At 47.5% G+C, this 26,119-nt stretch overlaps 1 protein-coding gene across 3 annotated transcripts in view; it reads right to left on the bottom strand.

The window, feature by feature from the left end:
- The window catches only part of stk11 (serine/threonine kinase 11), a 170,116-nt gene that overhangs the window by 79,855 nt on the left and 64,142 nt on the right, over window positions 1-26,119 (bottom strand). For all 3 annotated transcript variants that reach the window (XM_072482063.1, XM_072482062.1, XM_072482061.1), the window contains exon 7: window positions 24,234-24,291. In XM_072482063.1, coding sequence (XP_072338164.1) covers window positions 24,234-24,291 — 58 coding nt within the window. The remainder of the gene's footprint in view (window positions 1-24,233; window positions 24,292-26,119) is intronic.

The raw sequence follows: 26,119 nt of genomic DNA, 5'->3' as shown, positions 1-26,119 counted from the left end.
TCTTACTGATTGTGGTCTGTGGGTCAGAAAGTCGAGGATCCAGTTGCAGAGTGAGGAGCCCAGTCCTAGGTTTTGGAGCTTTGATATGAGCTTGGCTGCTTGGCTGGAATTATGGTGTTGAAGGCAGAGATATAGTCAATAAATAGGAGTCTGATGGAGGATTCCTTGTTGTCGAGGTGCTCTAGGGATGGGTGTAGGGCCAGGGAGATGGCGTCTGCTGTCGACCGGTTGCAGTGGTATGCGAATTGCAGTGGATCAAGGCGTTCTAGGAGAATGGAGGTGATGCGATTCGTGACCAACCTCTCGAAGCACTTCATTATGACTGATGTCAGGGCCACCGGATGGTAGTCATTGAGGCATGTTGCCTGGTTCTTCTTTGGCATGATGGTGGTCTTCTTGAAGCAGGTGGGGACCTCGGAGCAGAGTAGGGACAGGTTAAAGATGTCCGTGAACACATCTGCCAGCCGGTCCGTGCAGGCTCTGAATGCACAACCAGGAATCCCGTCCGGACCCGTCGCCTTCCGAGGGTTCACTTTCAGGAAGGCCGGGAGGCTTACATTAACACTGCAATTAAGTTACTCTGAAAATTCCCGAGTCGCCACATTCTGGGGCCTGTTCGGGTACACAGAGGAAGAATTCAGAATGTCCAATTCACCTATCAAATACGTCTTTCGGGACTTGTGGGAGAAAACCGGAGCACCCAGAGGAAACCCATGCAGATACGGGGAGAAAATGCAGACTCCACACAGGCAGTGACCCAAGACAGGAATCGAACCTGGGTCCCTGGTGCTGTGAAGCAACAGTGCTAACCACTGTGCTACCGTGCCGCAGAATTCATAGAATCATAGAATTTACAGTATAGAAGGCAATTCGGCCCATCAAGTCTGCACCTTCCCTTGGAGACAGCACCACACTTAAGCCCACGCCTCCACTTTATCCCCGTAACCGTAACCCCACGTAACCTTTTACAGAAGAACATAAGAACTAGGAACAGGAGTAGGCCATCTGGCCCCTCGAGCCTGCTCCGCCATTCAATGAGATCATGGCTGATCTTTTGTGGACTCAGCTCCACTTTCCGGCCCGTACACCATATCCCCGAATCCCTTTATTCTTTAGAAAGGTATCTATCTTTTTCTTAAAAACGCTTAAAGGAGCCTCAACTGCTTCACTGGGCAAGGAATTCCAGAGATTCACAACCCTTTGGGTGAAGAAGTTCCTCCTAAACTCGGTCCTAAATCTACTTCCCCTTATTTTGAGGCTATGCCCCCTAGTTCTGCTTTCCCCGACCAGTGGAAACAACCTGCCCGCATCTATCCTATCAATTCCCTTCATAATTTTATATGTTTCAATAAGATCCCCCCGCATCCTTCTAAACTCCAATGAGTACAGTCCCAGTCTACTCAATCTCTCGTCATAATCTAATCCGCTCAACTCTGGGATCAACCTAGTGAATCTCCTCTGCACTCCCTCCAGTGCCAATATGTCCTTTCTCAGGTAAGGAGACCAAAACTGAACACAATACTCCAGATGTGGCCTCACCAACACCTTATACAATTGCAGCATAACCTCCCTAGTCTTGAACTCCATCCCTCTAGCAATGAAAGACAAAACTCGATTAGCCTTCTTAATCACCTGTTGCACCTGCACACCAACTTTTTGCGACTCGTGCACCAGCACACCCAGGTCCCTCTGCACAGCAGCATGTTTTAACATCTTACCGTTTAAATAATAATCCATTCTGCTGTTATTCCTCCCAAAATGGATAGCCTCACACTTGGCAACATTGAATTCCATCTGCCAGACCCTAGCCCATTCACCTAACCTATCCAAATCCTTCTGCAGCCTTCCGGTATCCTCTGCACTTTTTGCTTTACCACTCATCTTAGTGTCGTCTGCAAGCTTTGCCACATTGCACTTGGTCCCCAACTCCAAAGCATCTCTGTAAATTGTGAACAACTGCGGGCCCAACACTGATCCTTGAGGGACCCCACTAGTTACAGGTTGCCAACCAGAGAAACACCCATTTATCCCCACTCTCTGCTTTCTGTTAGTTAACCAATCCTCTACCCATGCTACCACTTTACCCTCAATGCCATGCATCTTTAGTTTATGCAGCAACCTTTTGTGTGGCACCTTGTCAAAAGCTTTCTGGAAATCCAGATATACCACATCCATTGGCTCCCCGTTATCTACTGCACTGGTAACGTCCTCAAAAAATTCTACCAAATTAGTCAGACACAACCTACCCTTCATGAACCCATGCTGCGTCTGCCCAATGGGACAATTTCCCTCCAGGTGCCCCGCTATTTCCTCCTTAATGATAGATTCCAGCATTTTCCCTACAACCGAAGTTAAGCTTACCGGCCTATAATTACCCGCTTTCTGCCGATCTCCTTTTTTAAACAGTGGTGTCACGTTTGCTACTTTCCAATCCTCTGGGACCACCCCAGAGTCTAGTGAATCTTGATAAATTATCGCTAGTGCGTTTACAATTTCCTTAGCCATCTCTTTTAACACTCTGGGATGCAGCCCATCAGGGCCAGGAGACTTGTCTACCTTTAGCCCCATTAGCTTGCCCAATACTGCCTCCTTAGTGATTACAATCATCTCAAGGTCCTCACCGATCATATCTTTATTTCCATCAGTCACTGGCATGTTATGTGTCTTCCACTGTGAAGACTGACCCAAAAAACCTGTTCAGCTCCTCAGCCATTTCCCCGTCTCCTATTATTAAATCTCCCTTCTCATCTTCCAAAGGACCAATATTTACCTTAGCCACTCTTTTTTGTCTTATATATTTGTAGAAGCTTTTACTATCTGCTTTTATGTTCTGAGCAAGTTTACTTTCATAGTCTACCTTACTCTTCTTTATAGCTTTTTTAGTAGCTTTCTGTTGTCCCCTGAAGACTTCCCAGTCCTCTAGTCTCCCACTAATTTTTGCCACTTTGTATGTTTTTTCCTTCAATTTGATACTCTCCCTCACCTCCTTAGATATCCACGGTCGATTTTTCCCCTTTCTACCGTCTTTCTTTTTTGTCGGTATGAACCTTTCCTGAACTGTGAAAGATCGCTCGGAAGGTTCTCCACTGTTCCTCAACTGCTTCACCATGAAGTCTTTGCTCCCAGTCTACGTTAGCTAGTTCTTCTCTCATCCCATTGTAATCGCCTTTGTTTAGGCACAAAACACTAGTGTTTGATTTTACCTCGTCATCCTCCAACTGTATTTTAAATTCCACCATATTGTGGTCGCTCCTTCCAAGAGGATCCCGAACTATGAGATCATCAATCAATCCTGCCTCATTACACAGGACCAGATCTAGGACCGCTTGTTCCCTTGTAGGTTCCATTACATACTGTTCCAGGAAATTATCCCGGACACATTCTATAAACTCCTCCTCAAGGCTGCCTTTACCAACCTGGTTAAACCAATCGACATGCAGATTAAAATCTCCCATGATAACCGCTGTACCATTTCTACATGCTTTTTGGACATTAAGGGACAATTTAGCATGGCCAATCCACCTAACCTGCACATCTTTGGACCGTGGGTGGAAACCGGAGTACCCGGAGGAAACCCACGCACACACGGGGAGAATATGCGAACTCCACACAGACAGTCACCCAAAGCAGGAATTGAACCCTGGAGCTGTGCAGCAAGAGTGCTAACCACTGTACCACCGTGCCACCCCAATTCCCAGCCTCTGACCTGCTCTTGCAGCCAAAGTATTTAAATGGCTGATTCAATCCAGTTTCTTGTCATTGGTAACCCCCAGGATGCTGATAGTGGGGGAAATGTTACGGGGAGATAATTAGATTGTCTCTTGTTGAACGTGGTCAAGGTGGTCATTGCCTGGCACTTGTGGTGGGAATGTTATGTGCCACTTATTAGCCTTAATGATGTCCAGGTCTTGCCGCAGATGGATACGGACTGCTTTTGTATCTGAGGAGTTGTGACGCGAATGGTGCTCAACATTGTGCAATCAGTGAAATTTTGACCTAATAATGGATGGATGGTCATTGAAGCAGCGGAGGATTGTTGAGCTAGTACAGTACCCTGAGGAACTGCTGCAGCAATGCCCTGGGACTGAGATGACTGACCTCCAACAATCATAACCATCTCAACAGTGGAGTTTTCCCTTGATTTCCATTTGCTCCAGGTCTGCTGGACTCCTTGACGCCAGCCTAAGCCAAGGACAGTAACTCTCACCCCACCTCTTCAGTTCAGTTATTCAGTTAATATGTTTAAGATATTTCATGGCCCCTCTTAGCCCTCCTAATTCCACATCTAAATTCCTTCCTCCTTTCACCATAATCCTCAAGGGCTTCATCAGTTTCTAGATGTCTAGACCTATTGTATGCTTCCTTTTTCCTTTTGACTAAGCTTACAATTTCTTTGTCATCCATGGTTCCAAAATCCTGCCATTTCTATCCTTCACTTTTGCAGGGGCATGCCTGTCCTGCACTTCAATCAACTGACCTTTAAAAGCCTCCCACGTCAGACGTGGATTTGCCCTCAAGTAGCCGCTCCCAATCCACATTCACCAGTTTCTGTCTAATTTGGATGTATTTGGCCCTCGCCCAATTAAGCACCCTCACTCGCGGGCCACCCTTGTCCTTATCCATGGCTACTCAAAATCTTATGGAAATATGGTCACTAAACCCAAAATGTTCCCCCACTGAAAACATTAGTCACCTGGCCTGGCTCATTCCCCAATACCAAGTCTAGTATTGCTCCCTCTCTGGTTGGATTGTCAACACTATCAAAAAGCCCTCCTGGACACGTCAAACAAATTGCTCTCCATCCGAGCCCCTGGCTGTAAGGGATTCCCAGTCAAATGGAGGATGTTAAAATCGCCCATCACAACTACCTTGCTTTTTAGACATCTTTTCAGTATCTGACTACTCCTCTGGCTGCTTCGGGCTGTTGGGAGGTCGACAGTACACTCCCAATATTGTGATTTCACACTTCTTATTGCTGAGCTCCACCCATAATGCCTCACTATAAGATCCCTCCATCCAATGGGTCCTCCCTCAACACAGCTGTGATCTGCTCCCTAATCAGCAATTCAACTCCCCACCTCTCCAATCTAAAACAACGATATCCCAGAATGTAAAGCTGCCAGTCCTGTCCCTCCTTTAACCATGTCTCCGTAATTGCAATTATATCATAGTTCCATGCCATACTCCAGGCTCTCAGTTCATCTGTTTTACCTGTTATACTTCTTACATTGAAGCAAATGCACTCCAGACCCACAGTCCCGTTGAACCCTGCGGCTTTCCTCTGCCTGATTTTACTCTGCGCTATGTTTTATCTCAGTCTCACTTTTCCACCCAGTCTCTACACTTACTGGCCTGCTGTTCCAGTTCCCACCCATACTAGTTTAAACCCTCCCGAACAGCACTGGTAAACCTCCTGCCCAGGATATTGATGCACCTCCAGTTCAGGTACAACCCGTCTTTCTTGTACAGGTCTACCCTGAAGATCCTTCATCCTGAAATATTGAGCTGACAATCCTGCCCCTCTCAACCATTTCTCAGTGACAGCAATGACATCATACCCTCATGTTTTAATTTGTGCCCTGAATTCATCCGCCTCCTTCCTCAGACTCCTTGCATTAAAATAAATACCAATTTTGCCAAACTCCCATGTGACTTAATTGGTCTAGACATTTTATGCCTTCCTGGCTCCCTTGAGGTCTCTTCTAATTGCGCATCTATCCCTGCTGAAACTTGTCCCAGGATCCCTGCCAAGTTAGTTTAAACCCTCCCCAACAGCAGTAGCAAACCTCCCCGCAAGGACACTGGTCCCATTTTGGTTCAGGTGCAAACTGTCCACCTTGTATAGGCCCCTCAGACCCCCAAAACGGTCCCAAAAAGTTGGAAACCCGCCGGTATAAAATCACGTTGCAATCTACCAATGGAGAATTGGTCTTCCCAGTGGCGTGAACGCTATTTACATTCATTTGCATCTTATCAACACTCATTAAAACAGCTTCCCATCAGCATCCGGTCAGACCTTCCAATCTTCCTGTCATGCCAGAGTGAAATTACATCAGTCTAAAACACGATTGTTAAAGTGTTGTGCACAAGGCGGTCCTCAGTTCAGCTCAGACTTTGAGGTGAGTGCAGCAAAGCCTTTCTGCCATTGTGCTGCACTGTTCCTGATGCGCTGTTCACCACTCTGCCGGGCAGGCCAGTTCCTGCCCTCCATTTCCAGGCCGAGCTGGTCTTCACCGACAGCGCTGTGCTGCCGGTCCGGGCCTTCCTGTGTCACCGTCTCGGTTCAGTACTGTGCTTGGGGAGTACAGGGGGCTCCTTCACCCTGGTGCCACAGACCAGCGTCCATCCAGGCAGCACTTTGCTGCAGGACTCATGGAGCAACCACAACAAAGGTTAAAAAAGGTCAACCAGGAGCAGCGTGCAAGGTGAGGCTGGGGGTGGGAGGAGACAAGGGGAACTATGCATGGAGGGCTGGGAAGGACAAGGCCTCACGATGGCAGGCAGAGGGGCAAGGAGGTGGATAAAGACATACAACGGGAGGCAGCGGGAAAACCAAGGGGAGGGAAGCTGGACCCCTGCATGCAAAGCTCACGAACAAGGGGGTCAAAGAGATACCATACTGTTCACTGGAAGGGGATGCATGAAGATTCCAGATGCATTGAGTTAGAGGCCAAGTGGAACATGGATGCATGGATGAATTGGGGAACAGACGTCTTCCTGAGGCTACTATCCTTTTCTCTCTGGGTTGTCATCATCCTACACAGTCTGCTGAAGACAGGTGGGCTGAAGAGAGTTATAAGAGTGTGCCGGGACCTTCAAACCCATCAGCTGACAGCAGGCAGACGAATTAACGGCCAACCTGCCAGGCAACTCAGAGTGGAACTCGCCTGTGTGCAATTAAAGAAGTTCCAAGCACAGGATAATGCCATAAGACATAGTAGCAGAAGTAGGTCATTCAGCCTATCGAGTTTTCTCCGATGTTCAGAGATCATGACTGATCTGATAATCCTCAACTCCATTTCCCTGCCTTATCCCCATAACCCTAGGTTCCCTTACTGATTTCTGGCGCCCAATCCCACCGTTTGGGCCAGTAAGAATGGCACCACCAGACCTCCCACCACCACACTTAGTCTCATAAATTCTGCCCAGGAACTGCAAACGGGCAAAGTGGCCAAAAGCACAAATCAAGAAATGCCACTGCACAGGTACAAATAAAATCGAAAAGGGTGTAACGAATGCTGGCCTTTATCTTGTTCGGAGTATATGGTTTTGTAAAATGGCTATGATTTAAATTGTTTCGTTTAATTCAATTTAAAATGTAGTGATAGGAATCTTATTACTTTGGTTTACCTGATGATAAACCTAAGTGACCTTGTTGGCACTGGGACCACAGGCCCAGATGAAGTCAGACTGAAACTCAAGTGCCAGCTTTTACACCAGGACACAATGAAATCAGGCCATGTCAGAAACCCTAGTAAGTGAGCCACCAGAGCGAGCAAGCGTGGGAACTACCAGAGAGTGACAAGAAAATAGAAGCTGTTGCGAACAGCAAGAGAAAAAGCTCTTATGGCAGCCATCAGGCAGAATGCAAGTGGGAGCAGAAGCGATAGATCAGTAGAAATGTAAGAACACTGGAGGATTTGCACGGACATGGCCAGAAGGAATCGCTGGAGTGGGCCTTGCTGATGTAATCAGTTCAGGGATTCTCAGAAGACCAATGAAAATGATTTTCCGTGGACACTGGACATTACAACTCAGCGAAATGGAGAGAAACAAGCCTGCTGGAAGCTGGGAGTGAATTGGGACTGGTTCCAGAGAAGTCAATAATTCTGCAGAGTGGGTGTAATGTATAAGCGTGACATGGGGTTTTTGGTCACAGTACAAACTTAAAGGGAGATTTCTTTTCTCTAGTTTCGTGTATTAGTTGCCTATTAAGTAATGTTTAGTCAAAGTTGAATTTAGTTTGAGACTTCCGGCGGCGATTACGAATGGAGCAGCCGCAGCAAAGACGCTCCCTCACAGCCACAAAATCACCGCTTTTTGGGGGGGGGTTTTCCCCGGGAATTAAAAATTTTTATTTTTTTTTAATTCTTTAGGCCCTGCGAATTCGGCCCTGCCCAGGCGGCAAAGCTCCGTTCAACAGAGCTGGAGAGGGAGAGAAAAAAAAAGGAGAGACTAGTCCCGGCGAACTGCACGTGGAGGAGGAGTGGGGATCGCTCAGAAACGGCCTGAAAGTCGGAGCACGGAAAGGATCACAAGAACAAAATAAGAATTTTTTAATTCAACCTTCCTTGTTCCTCTCCTGCAAATTTTTTTTTTTTTTTTTTTTTTTAAAAAGAAAAACTTTTTTTTAGGGAAAAAAAACTTCCCAAAAAAAAAAAAAATCCCTTTTTATATTAAAAAAAAATTGTTCTTAAATGGATTTTAAAAAAACCTTGGGGTTGTTTTTTTCTTTGGGGGGGGAAAACAAAAAAAAAAAAAAAAAATGAATTTATTTTTCGCACCAAAACACAGAAAAAAAAAAGAGAAAGGCACAGACAGAAATATGCCTCCAAATAATAAATTGGGGGACAGCGAGATGCAAGAAGGAACAGCAGCGAAGGCGAAGGAAAAATGCAGGAGCTGCGGCTGCACAGGCAGACGACCCCACGGGGCGAGTCGGAGGTTCAGGCGAATCAGGAAGCGGAAAAGCTGGCGAGCAGAGCAGCGGAGCAGGAACAGGACGCGGCGACCAACCCGCACAGGGGGAGGAATGGAGAAGCATGCTGAAAACGGAAATAAACGCCATAAAGGAGGAGATAAATGCCATGAGGGAGGCACTCAGGACGGAGCTCCACACAATGATGAAAGAGATGCTGGCGGAGACAACAGAAAAAATGCAGCGTACCATCAACGGCCTGGAAAGGAAGGTGGAGGTGCAGGAGAAAACTATTCAGGAGTTGGAGAGGGCCGCCTCGGACCAGAGCGACAGGATGGTAACTCAGGAAACCGAGGTGAAAAGGCTGGTAACGACCCAGGGGAGCCTAAGAGGGAAAGTGGAGGACCAGGAAAATAGGTCCAGATGGCACAATGTTAAAATAGTGGGTCTGCCAGAGGGAATGGAGGGCAGAGATCCAACAGGCTACGTCACCCAAATGCTGGGCAAGCTAGTGGGAAGGGAGAAGTTTCCAAACCCCCCAGAAATCGACAGGGCGCACAGATCACTCCGACCCAGGCCCAAAGCCGGGGAGCAGCCCAGAGGGATTATCATGAAGCTGCACAGGTTCCTAGACAGGGAAAAAATCCTAAAGTGGGCCCGGCAGACGAAAGCGAGCACGTGGGAAGGGAAGACCATAAGGGTGTACCAGGACATTGGGGCAAACCTGGCCAAAAGAAGGGCTGAATTCAACAGGGCCAAATCAGCACTCTACAAAAGTAATGTGAAATTTGGGATGTTATTTCCGGCCAAACTTCCCCATTTCAGGGGAAGATGTTTATTAACATCACAGCGGCAGCGGAGGAGTTCGTTAGAGCGAACAAACTGGGGGAGGGACTGCCACAACGGCCATCATGAAAGCGACGGGGATGGAAAAGAAAGGATCAGAACAAAGAGCAGTGGGCAGACCGCAAACAGAGACAATACGATCACGGACTGTACACACGTGTTTGTTGCACTGTGCGGGACTGTGCTGACTCGTTCCCAGGCTCGTTCCACCTCTCAATGCAATGGGGGGGGGGGGCAGCGAAGCAAGGTGAATGAGGGTGAAAAAGGCAGACAGGAGGGCAAGACAAGGGCTAGCAAAAGGAAGGTAAAACAGGACCAGAGTAGGGCAAGTGCTGAGAGGGGGGCCACCGTGCTAGCGAAGAGGGTTAACACGGGAGGGCAGGAAGAAAGGAGGGCCGCGACGCGCTTCTCAGGGGAGGGGGAGCGCCTGGCACAAAGAGAAGGGGGGCAGGGCAGAAGGGGGACACATGGAGGAACAGGGACTAAGGGGGGGGGGGGAAGAGGAAGAGGAGTCGGGGGGAGAGCGCAGAACAAAAGAGAAGCAAAGGGAAGGGTGAGGTAGATAAGCAGCACGAACACAGGCCTCGGCAGGCATGGAGCAGGGCGAGGAACCAAAATGGTGCCACAAACAGCCACTCGGGAGGGCTTCAGGATGAAGGGAGACCCTGGAGTGCAGGAGCGCAGCCACGTGGCGTACACACAGCTGGCGGCCATGGTGGGTGCCCCCTGGACAAAAGGAAACCCCGGAGCCCGACCTCATGGTGACAGCGGTGGCCGCGGCCATTTTGTACGGCCCCCGAACGAAGGGAAACCCCGGAGGGCAGGGGCGCATCCACCAGGTAAGTATGGGTGACCCTGCAGGACCGGGGGGGTCAAAAAACCCTCACCAGGATTGTTACCTGGAACGTAAGGGGACTCAACTGCCTGGTCAAAAGATCCAGAGTATTCACCCACCTAAGAAGGCTGAAAGAAGACATAATCTACCTACAAGAGACGCACCTGAGGGAGAAGGACCGACGACTGGTAAGGAAGGGCTGGGTGGGACAAACATACCACACATGCTACGGGACGAGGGCTAGGGGAGTAGCAATATTAATTCGTAAGGATGAAATCCGGGCAATAGTAAGGGATGACATCAGTGCTATGGAGGATAAGGTTGAATCCATTTGGGTGGAAATCAGGAATAGTAAGGCGAAAAAGTCACTGATAGGAGTAATCTATAGGCCACCAAATAGTAACATCATGGTGGGGCAGGCAATAAACAAAGAAATAACTGATGCATGTAGAAATGGTACAGCAGTTATCATGGGGGATTTTAATCTACATGTCGATTGGTTTAACCAGGTCGGTCAAGGCAGCCTTGAGGAGGAGTTTATGGAATGTATCCGCGATAGTTTCCGAGAACAGTATGTAATGGAACCTATGAGGGAACAAGCGGTCCTAGATCTGGTCCTGTGTAATGAGACAGGATTGATTCAGGATCTCATAGTTAGGGATCCTCTCAGAAGGAGCGATCACAATATGGTGGAATTTAAAATACAGATGGAGGGTGAGAAGGTAAAATCGAACACTAGTGCTTTGTGCTTAAACAAAGGAGATTACAATGGGATGAGAGAAGAACTAGCTAAGGTAGACTGGGAGCAAAGACTTTATGGTGAAACAGTTGAGGAACAGTGGAGAACCTTCCAAGTGATTTTTCACAGTGCTCAGCAAAGGTTTATACCAACAAAACGAAGGACGGTAGAAAGAGGGAAAATCAACCGGTGATATCTAAGGAAATAAGGGACAGTATGAAATTAAAGGAAAAAGCATACAAAGTAGCAAAGATTAGTGGGAGACTAGAGGATTGGGAAATCTTTTGGGGGCAACAGAAAGCTACTAAAAATGCTATAAAGAAGGGTAAGATAGATAATAAGAGTAAACTTGCTCAGAACATAAAACAGATAGTAAAAGTTTCTACAAATATATAAAACAAAAAAGAGTGGCTAAGGTAAATATTGGTCCTTTAGAGGATGAGAAGGGAGATTTAATAATGGGAGATGAGGAAATGCCTGAGGAACTGAACAGGTTTTTTGGGTCGTCTTCACAGTGGAAGACACAAATAACATGCCAGTGACTGATGGAAATGAGGCTATGAAAAGGGGACAGTAGTTGCATGGATGGAGGATTGGTTAATTAATAGAAAGCAAAGAGTGGGGATTAATGGGTGTTTCTCTGGTTGGCAATCAGTAGCTAGTGGTGTCCCTCAGAGATCAGTGTTGGGCCCACAATTGTTCACAATTTACATACATGATTTGGAGTTGGGGACCAAGGGCAATGTGTCCAAGTTTGCAGACGACACTAAGATGAGTGGTAAAGCAAAAAGTGCAGAGGATACTGGAAGTCTGCAGAGGGATTTGGAGAGGCTAAATGAATGGGCTAGGGTCTGGCAGATGGAATATAATATTGACAAATGTGAGGTTATCCATTTTGGTAGGAATAACAGCAAAAGGGATTATTTAAATGATAAAATATTAAAACATGCTGCTGTGCAGAGAGACCTAGGTGAGTTTTGTGAGGGCCACGAAGAATCCAGCACGAGTTTTAAGGATACAAAGTAATAACATTTATTTACAATAACATATATATAACAGCAGCAGCAACTTCCCTTGCTGCACACTCTTTCCTGCTGGTTCATGAACTGGCCAGCTTTGTTTATACTGGGAGTTTACTAATGGTTTCTCCGCCCCCCTCATTGGGGAAGCTCATACTCCCACATATCGTGTCCATTGATCCGGAAGACTGTTTCTTTAGGCCTCTTTTGAATGTCTGCACTGCGCGCTTTGCCAACCCATTTGAAGCCGGGTGGTAAGGGACAGTGCGGATATGGCGTATGCCGTTCATCTTCGTGAACCTCGCAAACTCCTCACTCGTGAATGGAGTGCCGTTATCCGTGACCAGCACCTCGGGGAGGCCATGCGTACTAAACGACAAACGCATCTTTTCAATTGTTGCGCAGGACGTTGTCCCCGGCATCTTATGCACCTCTAGCCATTTAAACTAGGCGTCAATTAATAGAAGGAACATGGAGTTCTTTGAAGAGATAACAAATAGGTTAGACCAAGGAGAGCCAATGGATGTTATCTATCTTGACTTCCAAAAGGCCTTTGATGAGGTGCCTCACGGGAGACTGCTGAGTAAAGTAAGGGCCCATGGTATTCAAGGCAAGGTACTAACATGGATTGATGATTGGCTGTCAGGCAGAAGGCAGAGAGTTGGGATAAAAGGTTCTTTTTCGGAATGGCAACCGGTGACGAGTGGTGTCCCGCAGGGTTCAGTGTTGGGACCACAGCTGTTCTCTTTATATATTAACGATCTAGATAACGGGACTGAGGGCATTCTGGCTAAGTTTGCCAATGATACGAAGATAGGTGGAAGGGCAGGTAGTATGGAGGAGGTGGGGAGGCTTCAGAAAGATTTAGACAGTTTAGGAGAGTGGTCCAAGAAATGGCTGATGAAATTCAACGTGGGCAAGTGCGAGGTCTTGCACTTTGGAAAAAAGAATAGAGGCGTGGACTATTTTCTAAACGGTGACAAAATTCATAATGCTGAAGTGCAAAGGGACTTGGGAGTCCTAGTCCAGGATTCTCTAAAGGTAAACATGCAGGTTGAGTCCGTAATTAAGAAAGCAAATGCAATGTTGTCATTCATCTCAAGAGGCTTGGAATATAAAAGCAGGGATGTACCTCTGAGGCTTTATAAAGCATTAGTTAGGCACCATTTAGAATACTGTGAGCAATTTTGGGCCCCACACCTCAGGAAGGACATACTGGCACTGGAGCGGGTCCAGCGGAGATTCACACGGATGATCCCAGGAATGGTAGGCCTAACATACGATGAACGTCTGAGGATCCTGGGATTACATTTATTGGAGTTTAGGAGGTTGAGGGGAGATCTAATAGAAACTTACAAGATAATGAATGGCTTAGATAGGGTGGATGTAGGGAAGTTGTTTCCATTAGCAGGGAAGACTAGGACCCGGGGGCACAGCCTTAGAATAAAAGGGAGTCACTTTAGAAAAGAGATGAGGAGAAATTTCTTCAGCCAGAGAGTGGTAGGTCTGTGGAATTCATTGCCACAGAGGGCGGTGGAGGCCGGGACGTTGAGTGTCTTTAAGACAGAAGTTGATAAATTCTTGATTTCTCGAGGAATTAAGGGCGATGGAGAGAGAGCAGGTAAATGGAGTTGAAATCAGCCATGATTGAATGGAGGAATGGACTCGATGGGCCGAATGGCCTTACTTCCACTCCTATGTCTTATGGTCTTATGATCCTTGAAAAGGGCCTGCGAAATCTGCATGCAAGCGTGCCCAAGGCCGCCCTGGCCATTCCCAGTGATGTAGGGGCGCGGCCAGCGGAAGCTTCTGATGCTTCTGGCAAATGGAGCAGTTTTGGGCCACCTTCTCAATGTCGGTGTCGAGGCCTGGCCACCAGACATAACTCCAGGCCAACATTTTCATTTTGGTCACACCTGGATGCCCATTGTGCAAGTCTGTTAGTATCAGCTCCTGGCCTTTTTCCGGGACAATCACACGCGTCCCCCACAAGAGGATGCCGTCTTCCACGCTGAATTCTGACAGCTTGAGGAAAATGCCCGCAACTCGCCTGGGAGCTGTCTATGCTGCCCACCATACAGGACTATGTGCCGAACCTTTGACAGAACTGGCTCCGTCTGGGTCCACTCACGGATCCGTGATGCCGTGACAGGCAAGGTGTCCATAGAATTTTGGGTTGCAACCACCTCACCGGTCGTGGGGGTCGACATGGGGCCGGTCGATAAAGGCAATCGGCTCAGTGCGTCGGCATTTGCTATCTGCGTACCTGGTTTGTGCTCCAGAGAATACTCGTATGCAGCAAGCAACAAAGCCCAGCGCTGGATCCGTGCGGAAGCAATGGGCGGTATTGGCTCATCCTCTCTGAAAAGTCCCAGCAGAGGCTTATGATCAGTCACGATAGTGAAATGGCGGCCATATACGTACTGGTGGAAGCGTTTCACCGCAAAAAACACTGCCAGGCCCTCACTCTCGATCTGCGCGTACTTTTTCTCCGCTGCAGTCAATGTGCGGGAGGCGAAAGCTATCGGTCGCTCGGCCCCGTTCTCCACCTTGTGGGACAGGACGGCCCCAATACCATACGGGGATGCATCACATGTGACGAGCAAAGGCTTTCCAGGATCATAGTGGGTTAGTAACCCAGACAACGACAATTGTTGCTTTACCCGCCGGAAAGCGGTTTCTTGTGGCTGACCCCAAACCCAGGTATGATTTTTCTTTAGCAGAAGGTGCAAAGGGGCCAGCGTAGTTGCCAGATTGGGGAGGAACGTCAATAATAGTTTACGAGACCGAGAAAAGAACGAAGATGCGAAGTGTCAGTCGGGGCGGGGGCATGTTGAATTGCACGCATCTTCTCTGCGACGGGGTGCAAACCTTCGCGGTCCACCCGATAACCTAAGTAGACTACTTCCTTTGCCTGAAATACGCACTTTGTGCGACGTAAACGGACTCCAACCTCCGAAGGGAGTCCAAGGACAGCCTCCAGATTTTCCAAATGTTCCTGCTCCGACGTCCCTGTAATCAAAACGTCATCTAAGTAGACAGCAACACGTGGTAAACCTCTCAAAATGCCCTCCATATCACGTTGAAAAATTGCGCAGGCAGAGGATACTCCAAAGGGCAACCGTGTATATTCATACAGGCCCCGGTGTGTATTAAGCGTTACATATGGTCGGGAGGCAGGGTCCAGCTCCAACTGCAGGTAGACGTGACTCATATCTAATTTTGTGAACGAGAGTCCACCTGCAAGATTCGCGTAGAGATCCTCTATGCGAGGCATTGGATATCGGTCGAGTCGGGAAGCCGTATTCACTGTAAGTTTATAGTCGCCACACAAGCGAACTGTGGCATCTGGCTTCATTACAGGTACAATTGGTGCTGCCCAGTCAGCAAAACGGACAGGCCTGATAATACCCAAACTCTCCAAACGAGTGAGCTCCCCTTCTACCTTCTCGAGCAAGGCGTAAGGCACCGGGCGTGCCCGGAAATAGCGCGGCGTGGCTCCTGGTTCGACTTGGATACAGGCTATGGCCCCTTTTATTTTCCCCAAACCAGGCTGGAATACATCTGGGTATCGTCCTAGCACCTCAGTCAACCCTTCAGAAACTGTTTGGAGGATGTGCTGCCATTGCAACCGCAAATGGCGCAACCAGTCCCGACCCAACAGGCTGGGCCCATGGCCGCGCACCACGGTAAGTGGGAAACACCCCTCCTGGCGTCCATAGACAACAGGGGTCACTGTAGTTCCTGCAATGTCCAGTGGTTCCCCCGAGTAGGTGGCCAACCTGGCCTGTGAGTCGGTTAATATAAGGGTCTGTATACCCTGCTTGATGCGGTCGAATGTCCTCTGGCCGATCACGGAGACCGCTGCGCCAGTGTCCAACTCCATCTCAAGCGGGTGGCCATTGACCCGTACTGTCATCTTAATAGGAGCCACACGGGAGCTGCCACACAATGCAGCTGCAGGCAGTCGTCCTCCGTCTCCACGTCCTCAGGAGTAGTCGCCGCAGGTTCATCCACATGGAAGGTACGGCCCCTGGGCTGGTCCCAGTTTCGGTCGGAACGACGGCGCCTCTGGTGCCCCCAGGACCGCCGTCCGCGACGGGGTCGGCGCCTACAAGTCTGACACGGACATGGCTCCTCATCCATTGGTTCTGGAGAAGGCTCCCTTCGGGGAGGAATGTCCGACGGCCACTGGCATCGGTCCGGACTTTGCCTCGCCCAAGGTACCGCAGGAGTGCGGGGGGACGTTTTCGGACGGAAGGGGTTGCGCCCCAAGGCATGCACTTCCATTCCCTGTAGCTCCTGCACTCCTCGTTCTGCGCTCTCTCGGGACAATACTATTTGAATGGCCTGTTGAAAAGTCAATGTTGGCTCAGCTAACAACTTTCTCTGGGTGGCCGCATTGTTAATACCGCAAACCAAACGGTCGCGTAACATTTCTGACAAGGTCTCACCATAGTCACAGTACTCCGCAATCCTGCGTAGCCTGGATAGAAAATCGGCAAGGGATTCTCCAGGGGTCCTGTCAGCGGTATTAAACCGGTAATGCTGGACTATTGTGGACGGGGGTGGGTTAAAATGTTGCCCCACTATATTCACAAGTTCATCAAACGTTTTGGTGTCCGGCGCAGCTGGGTACGCAAGGCTCCTAATCACCCCAAACGTATGCGGGCCGCAGGCGGTGAGCAATATGACCACCTGGCGCTCGTTTTCGGTGATATTGTTTGCCCGGAAATAGTAACGCATCCGTTGTGTGTACTGGTTCCAGCTTTCCAGCGCAGCATCAAAAACATCCAAACGTCCGTACAGAGGCATGGTATAATAGAAAACAACTTCCAACCTGTATCCAACAAAAATCCAGGGAGGTGGCTTCAGCAGTTTAGACAGCTATTCACGTTAACCTTCGTCACCAGTTTTGTGAGGGCCACGAAGAATCCAGCACGAGTTTTAAGGATACAAAGTAAAAACATTTATTTACAATAACATATATATAACAGCAGCAGCAACTTCCCTTGCTGCACACTCCTTCCTGCTGGTTCCTAAACTGGCCAGCTTTATTTATACTAGGAGTTTACTAATGGTTTCTCCGCCCCCCTCATTGGGGAAGCTCATACTCTCACAGGATTGTGGGATTGTCATTAGTCCCCAGCCAATGGTAAGTAGGCAGGTTATAACAGTGTGCTAGTGCATGAGTCGCAAAAAGTTGGTTTACACGTGCAACAGGTGATTAAGGCAAATGGAATTTTGTCCTTCATTGCTGGAGGGATTGAGTTTAAGACGAGGGAGGTTATGCTACAATTGTATACGGTGTTAATGAGGCCACACCTGGAGTATTGTGTTCAGTTTTGGTCTCCTTACTTGAGAAAGGACATACTGGCATTGGAGGGTGTGTAGAGAAGATTCACTAGGTTAACCCCAGAGCTGAAGGGGTTGGATTACAAGGAGAGGTTGAGTAGACTGGGACTGTACTCCTTGGAATTTAGAAGGATGAGGGGGGGGGGGGATCTTATAGAAACATATAAAATTATGAAGGGAATAGATAGGATAGATGCGGGCAGGTTGTTTCCACTGGCGGGTGAAAGCAGAACTAGGGGACATAGCCTCAAAATAAGGGGACGTAGATTTAGGACTGAGTTTAGGAGGAACTTCTTCAGCCAAAGGGTTGTGAATCTATGGAATTCCTTGCCCAGTGAAGCAGTAGAGGCTCCTTCATTAAATGTTTTTACGATAAAGATAGATAGTTTTTTGAAGAATACAGGGATGGTGTTCGGGCCGGAAAGTGGAGCTGAGTCCACAAAAGATCAGCCATGATCTCATTGAATGGCGGAGCAGGCTCGAGGGGCCAGGTGGCCTACTCCTGCTCCTAGTTCTTATGTCTCACCCTCCCCGTTCTGAGAGGCACTGAAGGCCATGATTAGAAGAGAGATCATAGCCTACAAGGCAAGCAGAGATAGGGTAGAGAGGGTGGCCTGGCAAGAACTGGTGGACTCCATCCTGGAAGTCGACAGAAAATACTCCGAGGCCCCGACCATAGGGCTGCTGGCGGAGAGGAAAAAGCTGCAAATGGACTTTAACCTGCTATCCACTAGGAAAGCAGTGTACCAACTCCATCAGACACGGGGGACTTTCTACGAACACGGAGACAAGGCTGGCCGCCTATTGGCTCACCAGCTGAGAAAGCAGGCAGCCACAAGGGAAATAGCGCAGGTAAAGGATAGCAGAGGCAGATTGGTAACAGAACCAAGGGAGGTCAATCGGGCATTTGAGACCTTCTACCGGGGACTATATACCTCCGAGCCCCCCAACGGGGACGCGGGGATGAAACTACCAGTTGTGGGGAAAGACAGACGGGCGGAGCTGGAAGCACCAATAAACCTGGGAGAAATCATGCAGAGCATCAGCTCCATGCAGGCGGTGAAGGCACCGGGACCCAATGGGTTCCCGGCGGACTTCTACAAAAAATTTGCACCAGTCCTGGCCCCACACCCAAGAGACATGTTCGCGGACTCACTGGCAAGGGGCACCTTGCCCCCAACGCTAGCACAGGCCACAATTTCACTGATACCCAAAAAAGATAAAGACCTGACAGAATGCAGATCATACAGACCCATTTCACTGCTGAACCTGGATGCGAAAATACTCACAAAGGTCCTGGCCAAAAGGCTGGAGGGCTGTGTACCAGAGGTGGTCGCAGAGGACCAAACCGGCTTTGTCACGGGTAGGCAGCTCACAGCAAACATCAGGCGGCTGCTGAACGTAATAATGACCCCCTCTGGGGAGAGAACACGGTAGCATTGTGGATAGCGCAATTGCTTAACAGCTCCAGGGTCCCAGGTTCGATTCCCGGCTTGGGTCACTGTCTGTGCGGAGTCTGCACATCCTCCCCATGTGTGCGTGGGTTTCCACCGGGTGCTCTGGTTTCCTCCCACAGTCCAAAGATGTGCAGGTTAGGTGGGTTGGCCATGCTAAATTGCCCTTAGTATCGGGTGGGGTTACTGGGTTATGGGGATAGGGTGGAGGTGATAACCTTGGGTAGGGTGCTCTTTCTAAGAGCCAGTGCAGACTCTATGGGCCGAATGGCCTCCTTCTGCACTAAATTCTATGAGGTGATCGTCTCCCTGGACGCAGAAAAGGCTTTCGACAGAGTCGAATGGAAATACCCCCTCGAGGTACTGGAACGGTTTGGGCTCGGAGCGGGGTTCACCACCTGGGTGAGGCTCCTGTACAATGCTCCCAAAGCGAGCATCCGAACTAACACCACCAGCTCTAAATACTTCCAGCTGCAGAGAGGAACAAGACAGGGCTGCCCCCTGTCCCCACTCTTGTTCGCGCTAGCCATCGAACCCCTGGCGATAGCACTGCGGGACATGAAAAGCTGGAAGGGAATCCGGAGAGGAGACAGAGAGCACAGAGTCTCACTCTTTGCAGATGACCTGCTCCTCTTTGTCTCGAAGCCACAGGAGGGACTGAAGGCAATACTGCAAATGCTGAATGAGTTTGGAACCTTCTCGGGCTACAAACGTAACCTGGGCAAAAGCGAGGCATTCCCAGTGAACCCAAACGGGGGAGGGAGAGAGCTGGAGGGGCTCCCGTTCAAAACAGCACAGAACAGATTCCGCTACCTGGGGATCCAGATAGCCAGAGACTGGACACAGATCCACAAGTGGAACCTGACAAGCCTGGTGGAGGAAGTAAGAAGAGACCTTCAAAGGTGGGGCTCACTCCCACTCTCCCTGGCGGGAAGAGTGCAGACGATCAAGATGAACGTACTGCCAAGTTTCCTCTTACTGTATAGATCCATTCCGATCTTCATCCCCAAGGCCTTTTTCCAAAACGTAGACCGATTAATCATGGCGTTTGTGTGGGGGTTAAGAACCCGAGAATCCCAAAACAGACACTGCAAAGAAGGAAAATCAAAGGGGGCTTGGTCTTACCAAACCATTCTTTAAAAAAAAAATTAAAAAAAAAAAATTCTTATTAAGGTTTTCATAAAATATCAATAACAAAATGCTGCTGCCATTGACCAATGTCTACCTTTCTGTCAGGAAGTCTAAGAACGGTTGCCACCGCCTAAAGAACCCTTGTACCGACCCTCTCAAGGCGAATTTCACCCTCTCCAATTTAATGAACCCTGCCATATTGCTGATCCAGGATTCCACGCTTGGGGGCCTCGCATCCTTCCACTGAAGAAGAAGAATCCTTCGCCGGGCTACCAGGGACGCAAAGGCCAGAATACCGGCCTCTTTCGCCTCCTGCACACCCGGCTCCTCTGCCACCCCAAATATTGCGAGCCCCCAGCCCGGTTTGACCCTGGATCCTACCACCCTCGATACTGTCCTCGCTATGCCCTTCCAAAATTCCTCCAGTGCTGGGCATGCCCAGAACATATGGGTGTGATTTGCTGGGCTCCCTGAGCACCTAACATGCCTGTCCTCATCCCCAAAAAACTGGCTCATCCTTGTCCCGGTCATGTGTGCCCTGTGCAGCACCTTAAACTGTATGAGGCTGAGCCTCGCGGACGATGAGGAAGAGTTCACCCTCCCCAGGGCATCTGCCCACGTCCCTTCCTCAATTTCCTCTCCCAACTCCTCCTCCCACTTACCTTTCACCTCCACAACCGAGGCCTCCTCCTCCTCCTGCATCACCTAGTAAGTTTCCGAGATCTTCCCCACTCCCACCCACCCCCTTGAGAGCACCCTGTCCTGTACTGTGTGTGGCAGTAGCCGCGGGAATTCCACCACCTGCCGTCTGGCAAACGCCCTTACCTGTAAGTACCTGAAGGTGTTTCCCGGGGGGAGCCCGTACTTCTCCTCCAGCTCACCTAGGCTCGCGAACTTCCCGTCCACAAACAGGTCCCCCAACTTTCGTATCCCTGCCCTGTGCCACCCCGAAAACCCTCCACCTGTTCTCCCTGGGGTGAACCAGTGGTTCCCCCGCATTGGGGTCCCGCTGAGGCCCCAACCTCCCCTCCCTATGCCGCCTCCACTGCCCCCAAATTTTGAGGGCAGCTGCCACCACCGGGCTCGTGGTATACCACCTTGGAGGGAGCGGCAGCGGCACGGCCTTACCAAACCTACAATACTACCACTGGGCAGCAACGGCAGAAAGTGTGAGGAAATGGGTACAAGAATCTGACACAGATTGGGTATAAATGGAGGAGGCATCCTGTAAAGGAACGACCCTCCGGGCCCTGGCCACAGCAGCACTCCCATCCCGCTCAACAAGATACACAACAAGCCCAGTGGTAGCGGCCACGCTGAGAACATGGACCCAGTTGAGACAGCACTTCGGGATAACTATAATGTCCCCTATGGCCCTCATCTGCGGCAATCACAGATTCCCCCCCAGCCATGCTAGATACCACCTTCAAAAGATGGAGGTGGGATGGGGGCACATTGACGGTCGGGGACTTCACACCTCCAAATAAAACACTTCCTCCGCAAAGAGACAGTGGGGTACCCTGGGGCCCCAGAAAGCACACTACTAGAGGACGTGATAGGAACAAGCAACGAGAAAGGGGGGCTATAATGGGAAAATATATGGACAGCTACTGGACAGAGACCGGACTCCACTGGACGAGACCAGACAAAAATGGGAGGACGAACTGGGGACAGAGGTAGGATGGGGACTCTGGAGCGAAGCACTGAGCAGGGTGAACTCCACCTCCTCCTGCGCAAGGCTAAGCCTAATGCAGCTCAAAGTGGTGCACAGAGCGCACCTGACCAGGACCCGAATGAGCGGGAAATTAGCGCAGGCGAGAAAAATGTGGTGTATATATACAACTGTTTATAAATATGAGAAATGCTAATAAAAATATTTTCTTTTTTAAAGTTGATTTTAGTTTGATAAGTAAAAATCTTAAAAGCGTAAATTCTCATCCTGATCCAGTCCCGTCACCGGAAAGGGACATCACTGGTCTCCACGGGGTCAGGAGAGAGAGAGAAAAAGGAGAGATGAAAGCAGAATAGTGCAGATTCACTAGAATGATAACAGTACTGAAAGGGTTGAATGATTAGGACAAAAATAGAAAAATCGACAGCACAGAGAGAGGCAATTCGACTTGTTGTATCTATGTCAGCCAAAAACAGAACAATCCAGCCAAACCCCGAGTTTCAGCCCTTGATCCATAGTCCTATGGATTATAGCACTTCAATACTGCACCAGGTTGCTAAAGATTGGATGTTACTGAGTTTAAACAGTTGAGTGATAATAATTGGAATGTTTAAAATAAGAGAGAGAGAGTTGATCGATCGCAAACTATTTCCTCTTTTGGGGGAAATCCAGACAAAATAAATTAATCTTAAAATTATATCCAGGTCAGTTAGGAATGAAATTGCAAAGCACTTTTGTTTTTACACAGAGGAATTTGGAACAGTCACAAAAGGTTGTGGTTGGTAAGCCAATTGAAATTTTCAATGCTGAGGTTAATAGATTTTTGTTCGGTATAAGCATCGAGGGATATGAAGCAAAAGCAGGTGAATGGAGTTTAGGTGCAGAGTCAGCATGATGCACTGGAATTAAATAGTGAACAGGTAACTCCTGTTCTTCCATTCTGATGTTAACTTTTATGCTTTAATGCTATCACATGAACACTTCTCACTCTTAAGCAGGTTGTTTTTCCAACTCTCAGTTCCCTGCAGTTTCCCTTCCTCGAATAATTACTAAGTGTTTGTCTGGATTGTGTTTGCTTGTTACATTTTTCTCATTCAATTTAACCCAGATGTTGAAATTACCCGGCTCCAAGCGCAACTAAAGCAAATTGACAATAATTCCCATTGCTTTAAAATCCATGCTGCCTACAAGCCCTTTTTTAAAAAAAACACCCACACTATGTGGAGGTGTGTGTCAAAATACAGCACTCATGCCAGCAACAATTCGAAAGGTTATCTGGGCCATCTCACTGAGCATCACTACTGACAACGCAGTGCAAGCAACCCCCCACTCAGCTATGCCACCTGCTAAACAAAAAGGTTGACTGTGAAATTACTTAATGGCAAATTAGGTGAATAGCTTCTATCAACTCATTTATAATTCAGTCAGTGTCAGTCAGTTTTCATTTTATCCAAGCGCTCTCCAGCAACTAACTGTAGCCCCTGAGACCTAACCAACGGATATATAACAGTGTGAAGCCTTCTTAAACCATAGGAGGTGGCAAAAATATATTTTAATGTAAAAGGACAATAGTCTGGGATTTGCATTATAGAAGTTCATATTTCATAGCCTAGGGTGCCTAATGTTTAAAACGTTATAACTTTTTTTTTTTGAGAGGGGGGGGGGGGGGTCGCTAATTTTAACATTAATGCCATTAGCTCAGGAAGAACTTGTGTTTCAAACTGTACAATTAGAAAAGGACCAAAAACAATCCCCTCAAACAGAATTTTTAGGCACAATTTCTAAAGTAACAAATTTATATTTATTAAATATCAATTTTTTTTAAATGTTGGGAATCAGGACAGGAAAAACATTATGCTATTAACTTCTTAAAAGCCAAGAGACTCTGCGCTAAGGTGTACTTATAGTTATTAAAAATAACATGCCTTTAAATGTCAAATTTTTAAAACAAGCTGATGGTTTTAGCTTCAAATTAAGGCGCACGTGGTTTGCTGTTTTACCTGTTGATTACTTGAAAAGTTCACTATTTAGGATCCAAAAGTAAAACAGACAAGTTTATTGTTCCACGCACACTATAAAAACTTAAGCTATCAGAGCCAGTTAGAATATGGTCAATATTGTAGGGAGCCAGGTCTCAGCCACAAAAGGGTAATAAAGTCTCTAAAATATGGCAATGGGAAAAGGGTAGAGAATTGTGAATAGAGTAGCTAAACTTCCGCGTTGTAGAACAAAATGTGGAACCAGCTAAACAGACCAAATGGTGTTCCAATTTCTTGGAATCTGTGAAACCATAACTCAGCATGGAATCTGGAGTTAGTGCCTACAGGAGAGGTGTTCGTGGGTAAAGTGACAACAATTAAATTTAAAAATATATTGGGATAAGAATTAGCACCAGCAACCTCACTAAGCAAGCACAGAGGCACTCTTCTACCCAAACTTCTGGATGTCTCTTAAATATATTGAAGAATATCAGTTATTGGTATGAGCAACTGACGTTTTACTAATTCATCTTACTATTCGGCTATTTTGCTGATGTGAACTTACTTGTGCTGTCTGATCTGTTGTATTGAAAATCTTTTCACAGGATCATATTCAAGCATTCCTATAAGGGCAGATAAAGATTAAAGTTTTTTTAAAACACACACCCACACAATGGTCACATACTACAAAATGAGAAACGTTACTTTCTATTTTAGATTCATCTCGATACTGGTCCCGGATTTGTTGGAGAGGTCTATGTTACAGAGAGCATGTTACAGCACAAAAGAAAGAGGGAATGATGGTACAAGCAATTTACACCAGACCACAATTTCCTTGTACTTGTGTTGTTCTGTCCACATTATCAATGACGATTGCAAGTTTCCTGAATTAATGCTACTTTTACCCCCACTGTCACTCAGCCTGTAAAACAATAGCACAGGTGATCAGTCGATGCCATAATGCATGGATTTAAAGGGCCCATCAGCAGCTCAACTGTCTATTTTTCCATGTAAAAGTGCAGAAAATTAGTTCAGGGTCAATTCTGGGAGATTTATAGGAATCTTATTACTTTGGTAAATTAATCATGTTTATTATGGCATTATGATTTATTTATCGCATTTAAAATGTGGTCTGTGGATGTAACATTTCCAATCATGCAAAGAGTTAGCCATATTTCTTTGTTGGAATAAAAGGATCATCGATTGATCAAAAAAAATGCAGTTTCAGCTGATATTTGCTCCTTTTGTACTGAACCAGTTAATACGCCCATTCTGGACTGAGAGCCACTCCCCAACAAGTTTCCACATTTGTCCAGCTGGCAAAGAGCCCAGTTCAAATAAATAAAGGTTAGTAGCAATACAAGCATAATCACAAAAAATACATATATTCTCTGGAGTGGAAGAATGAGAGGCAATTTCATTGAAACATTTGAGATTCTGGAGGAGCTTGATAATTTAGGCACAGAGAGATTGTATCCCCTGGTCAGGGAATCTAAAACATGGGGGCAGAGTCTCTGGATAAGGGGCTGACCATTTAGGACTGAGATGACGAAAATGACTTCACTCATTGTGAATCAGAGGGTTGCGGATGCTCCGTTGTTGAATAAATTTAAGGCTGGGAGATACATGTTTTTGGTCTCTCAAAGAATCAAGGAAAACGGGGAGCAGACTGGAAAGTGGAGCGGAAACCCAAGTTCAGCCTTGATCATACTGAATGGCAGAGCAGGCTTGACGGGCCATATGGTCTATTCCTGCTCCTACTTTGTGCGTTCTTGTATATTGAGTAGCCATGTCGCAAGAATGAACTGTAGAGATGTACTAAATCAATAGATGTTGCAGCTACTTGTGAAAGTATAATGCAAAAACCAAGCAACAGCCCATACACACGAGCTCGGATTTTGCAGTTATAACGTCAGTGAAACTGTCAGCATTTGACATTAAAGCAACTATGAAACTGACAGCAACTTCTCATATCCGCGGATGCACATTTAAATTTGGAACTTCATTTGGCCCATCATGTATATGCCAGCTCTCTGCACAAGAAACTCAGTTAATCCAATTTCCCAGTACTGCAAACATTCCTCTTGCATTTTATTCCTTTGCATTGTAATACCACTGTTAAAACTCCCCCAAAACAGTGACTTGCTCATGAGGGATAACACAGTTTTAACGGAATAGTTATGGTCTTTTAATCATAATGCAAACAGTTGACATTTTACAAATATATAGTTAGTTTTCTAGGGACAGAAAGGATTTTTTGATAGCAGATAAAACCAATCTGACCCTGGAAAACTTTGGAATGTCAACTTTTCCATTATGATTAAAAAGACTTTCGGCGGGATTCTCGGTTTCTGAGACATGTTGACGCCAACACAGAATTTGTGGACTTTCACAACAGAAAAACTGCCGCCACACCTGGACCGATTCCGCTACTGCTAAGGGGTTAGCACC

Source organism: Scyliorhinus torazame, chromosome 18 (genome assembly GCF_047496885.1).
Source record: "Scyliorhinus torazame isolate Kashiwa2021f chromosome 18, sScyTor2.1, whole genome shotgun sequence".
Taxonomy (NCBI): Eukaryota; Metazoa; Chordata; class Chondrichthyes; order Carcharhiniformes; family Scyliorhinidae; genus Scyliorhinus; species Scyliorhinus torazame.
The sequence above is the reverse complement of the archived record's forward strand: the minus strand, read 5'-3'. Positions and strand labels throughout refer to the sequence as shown.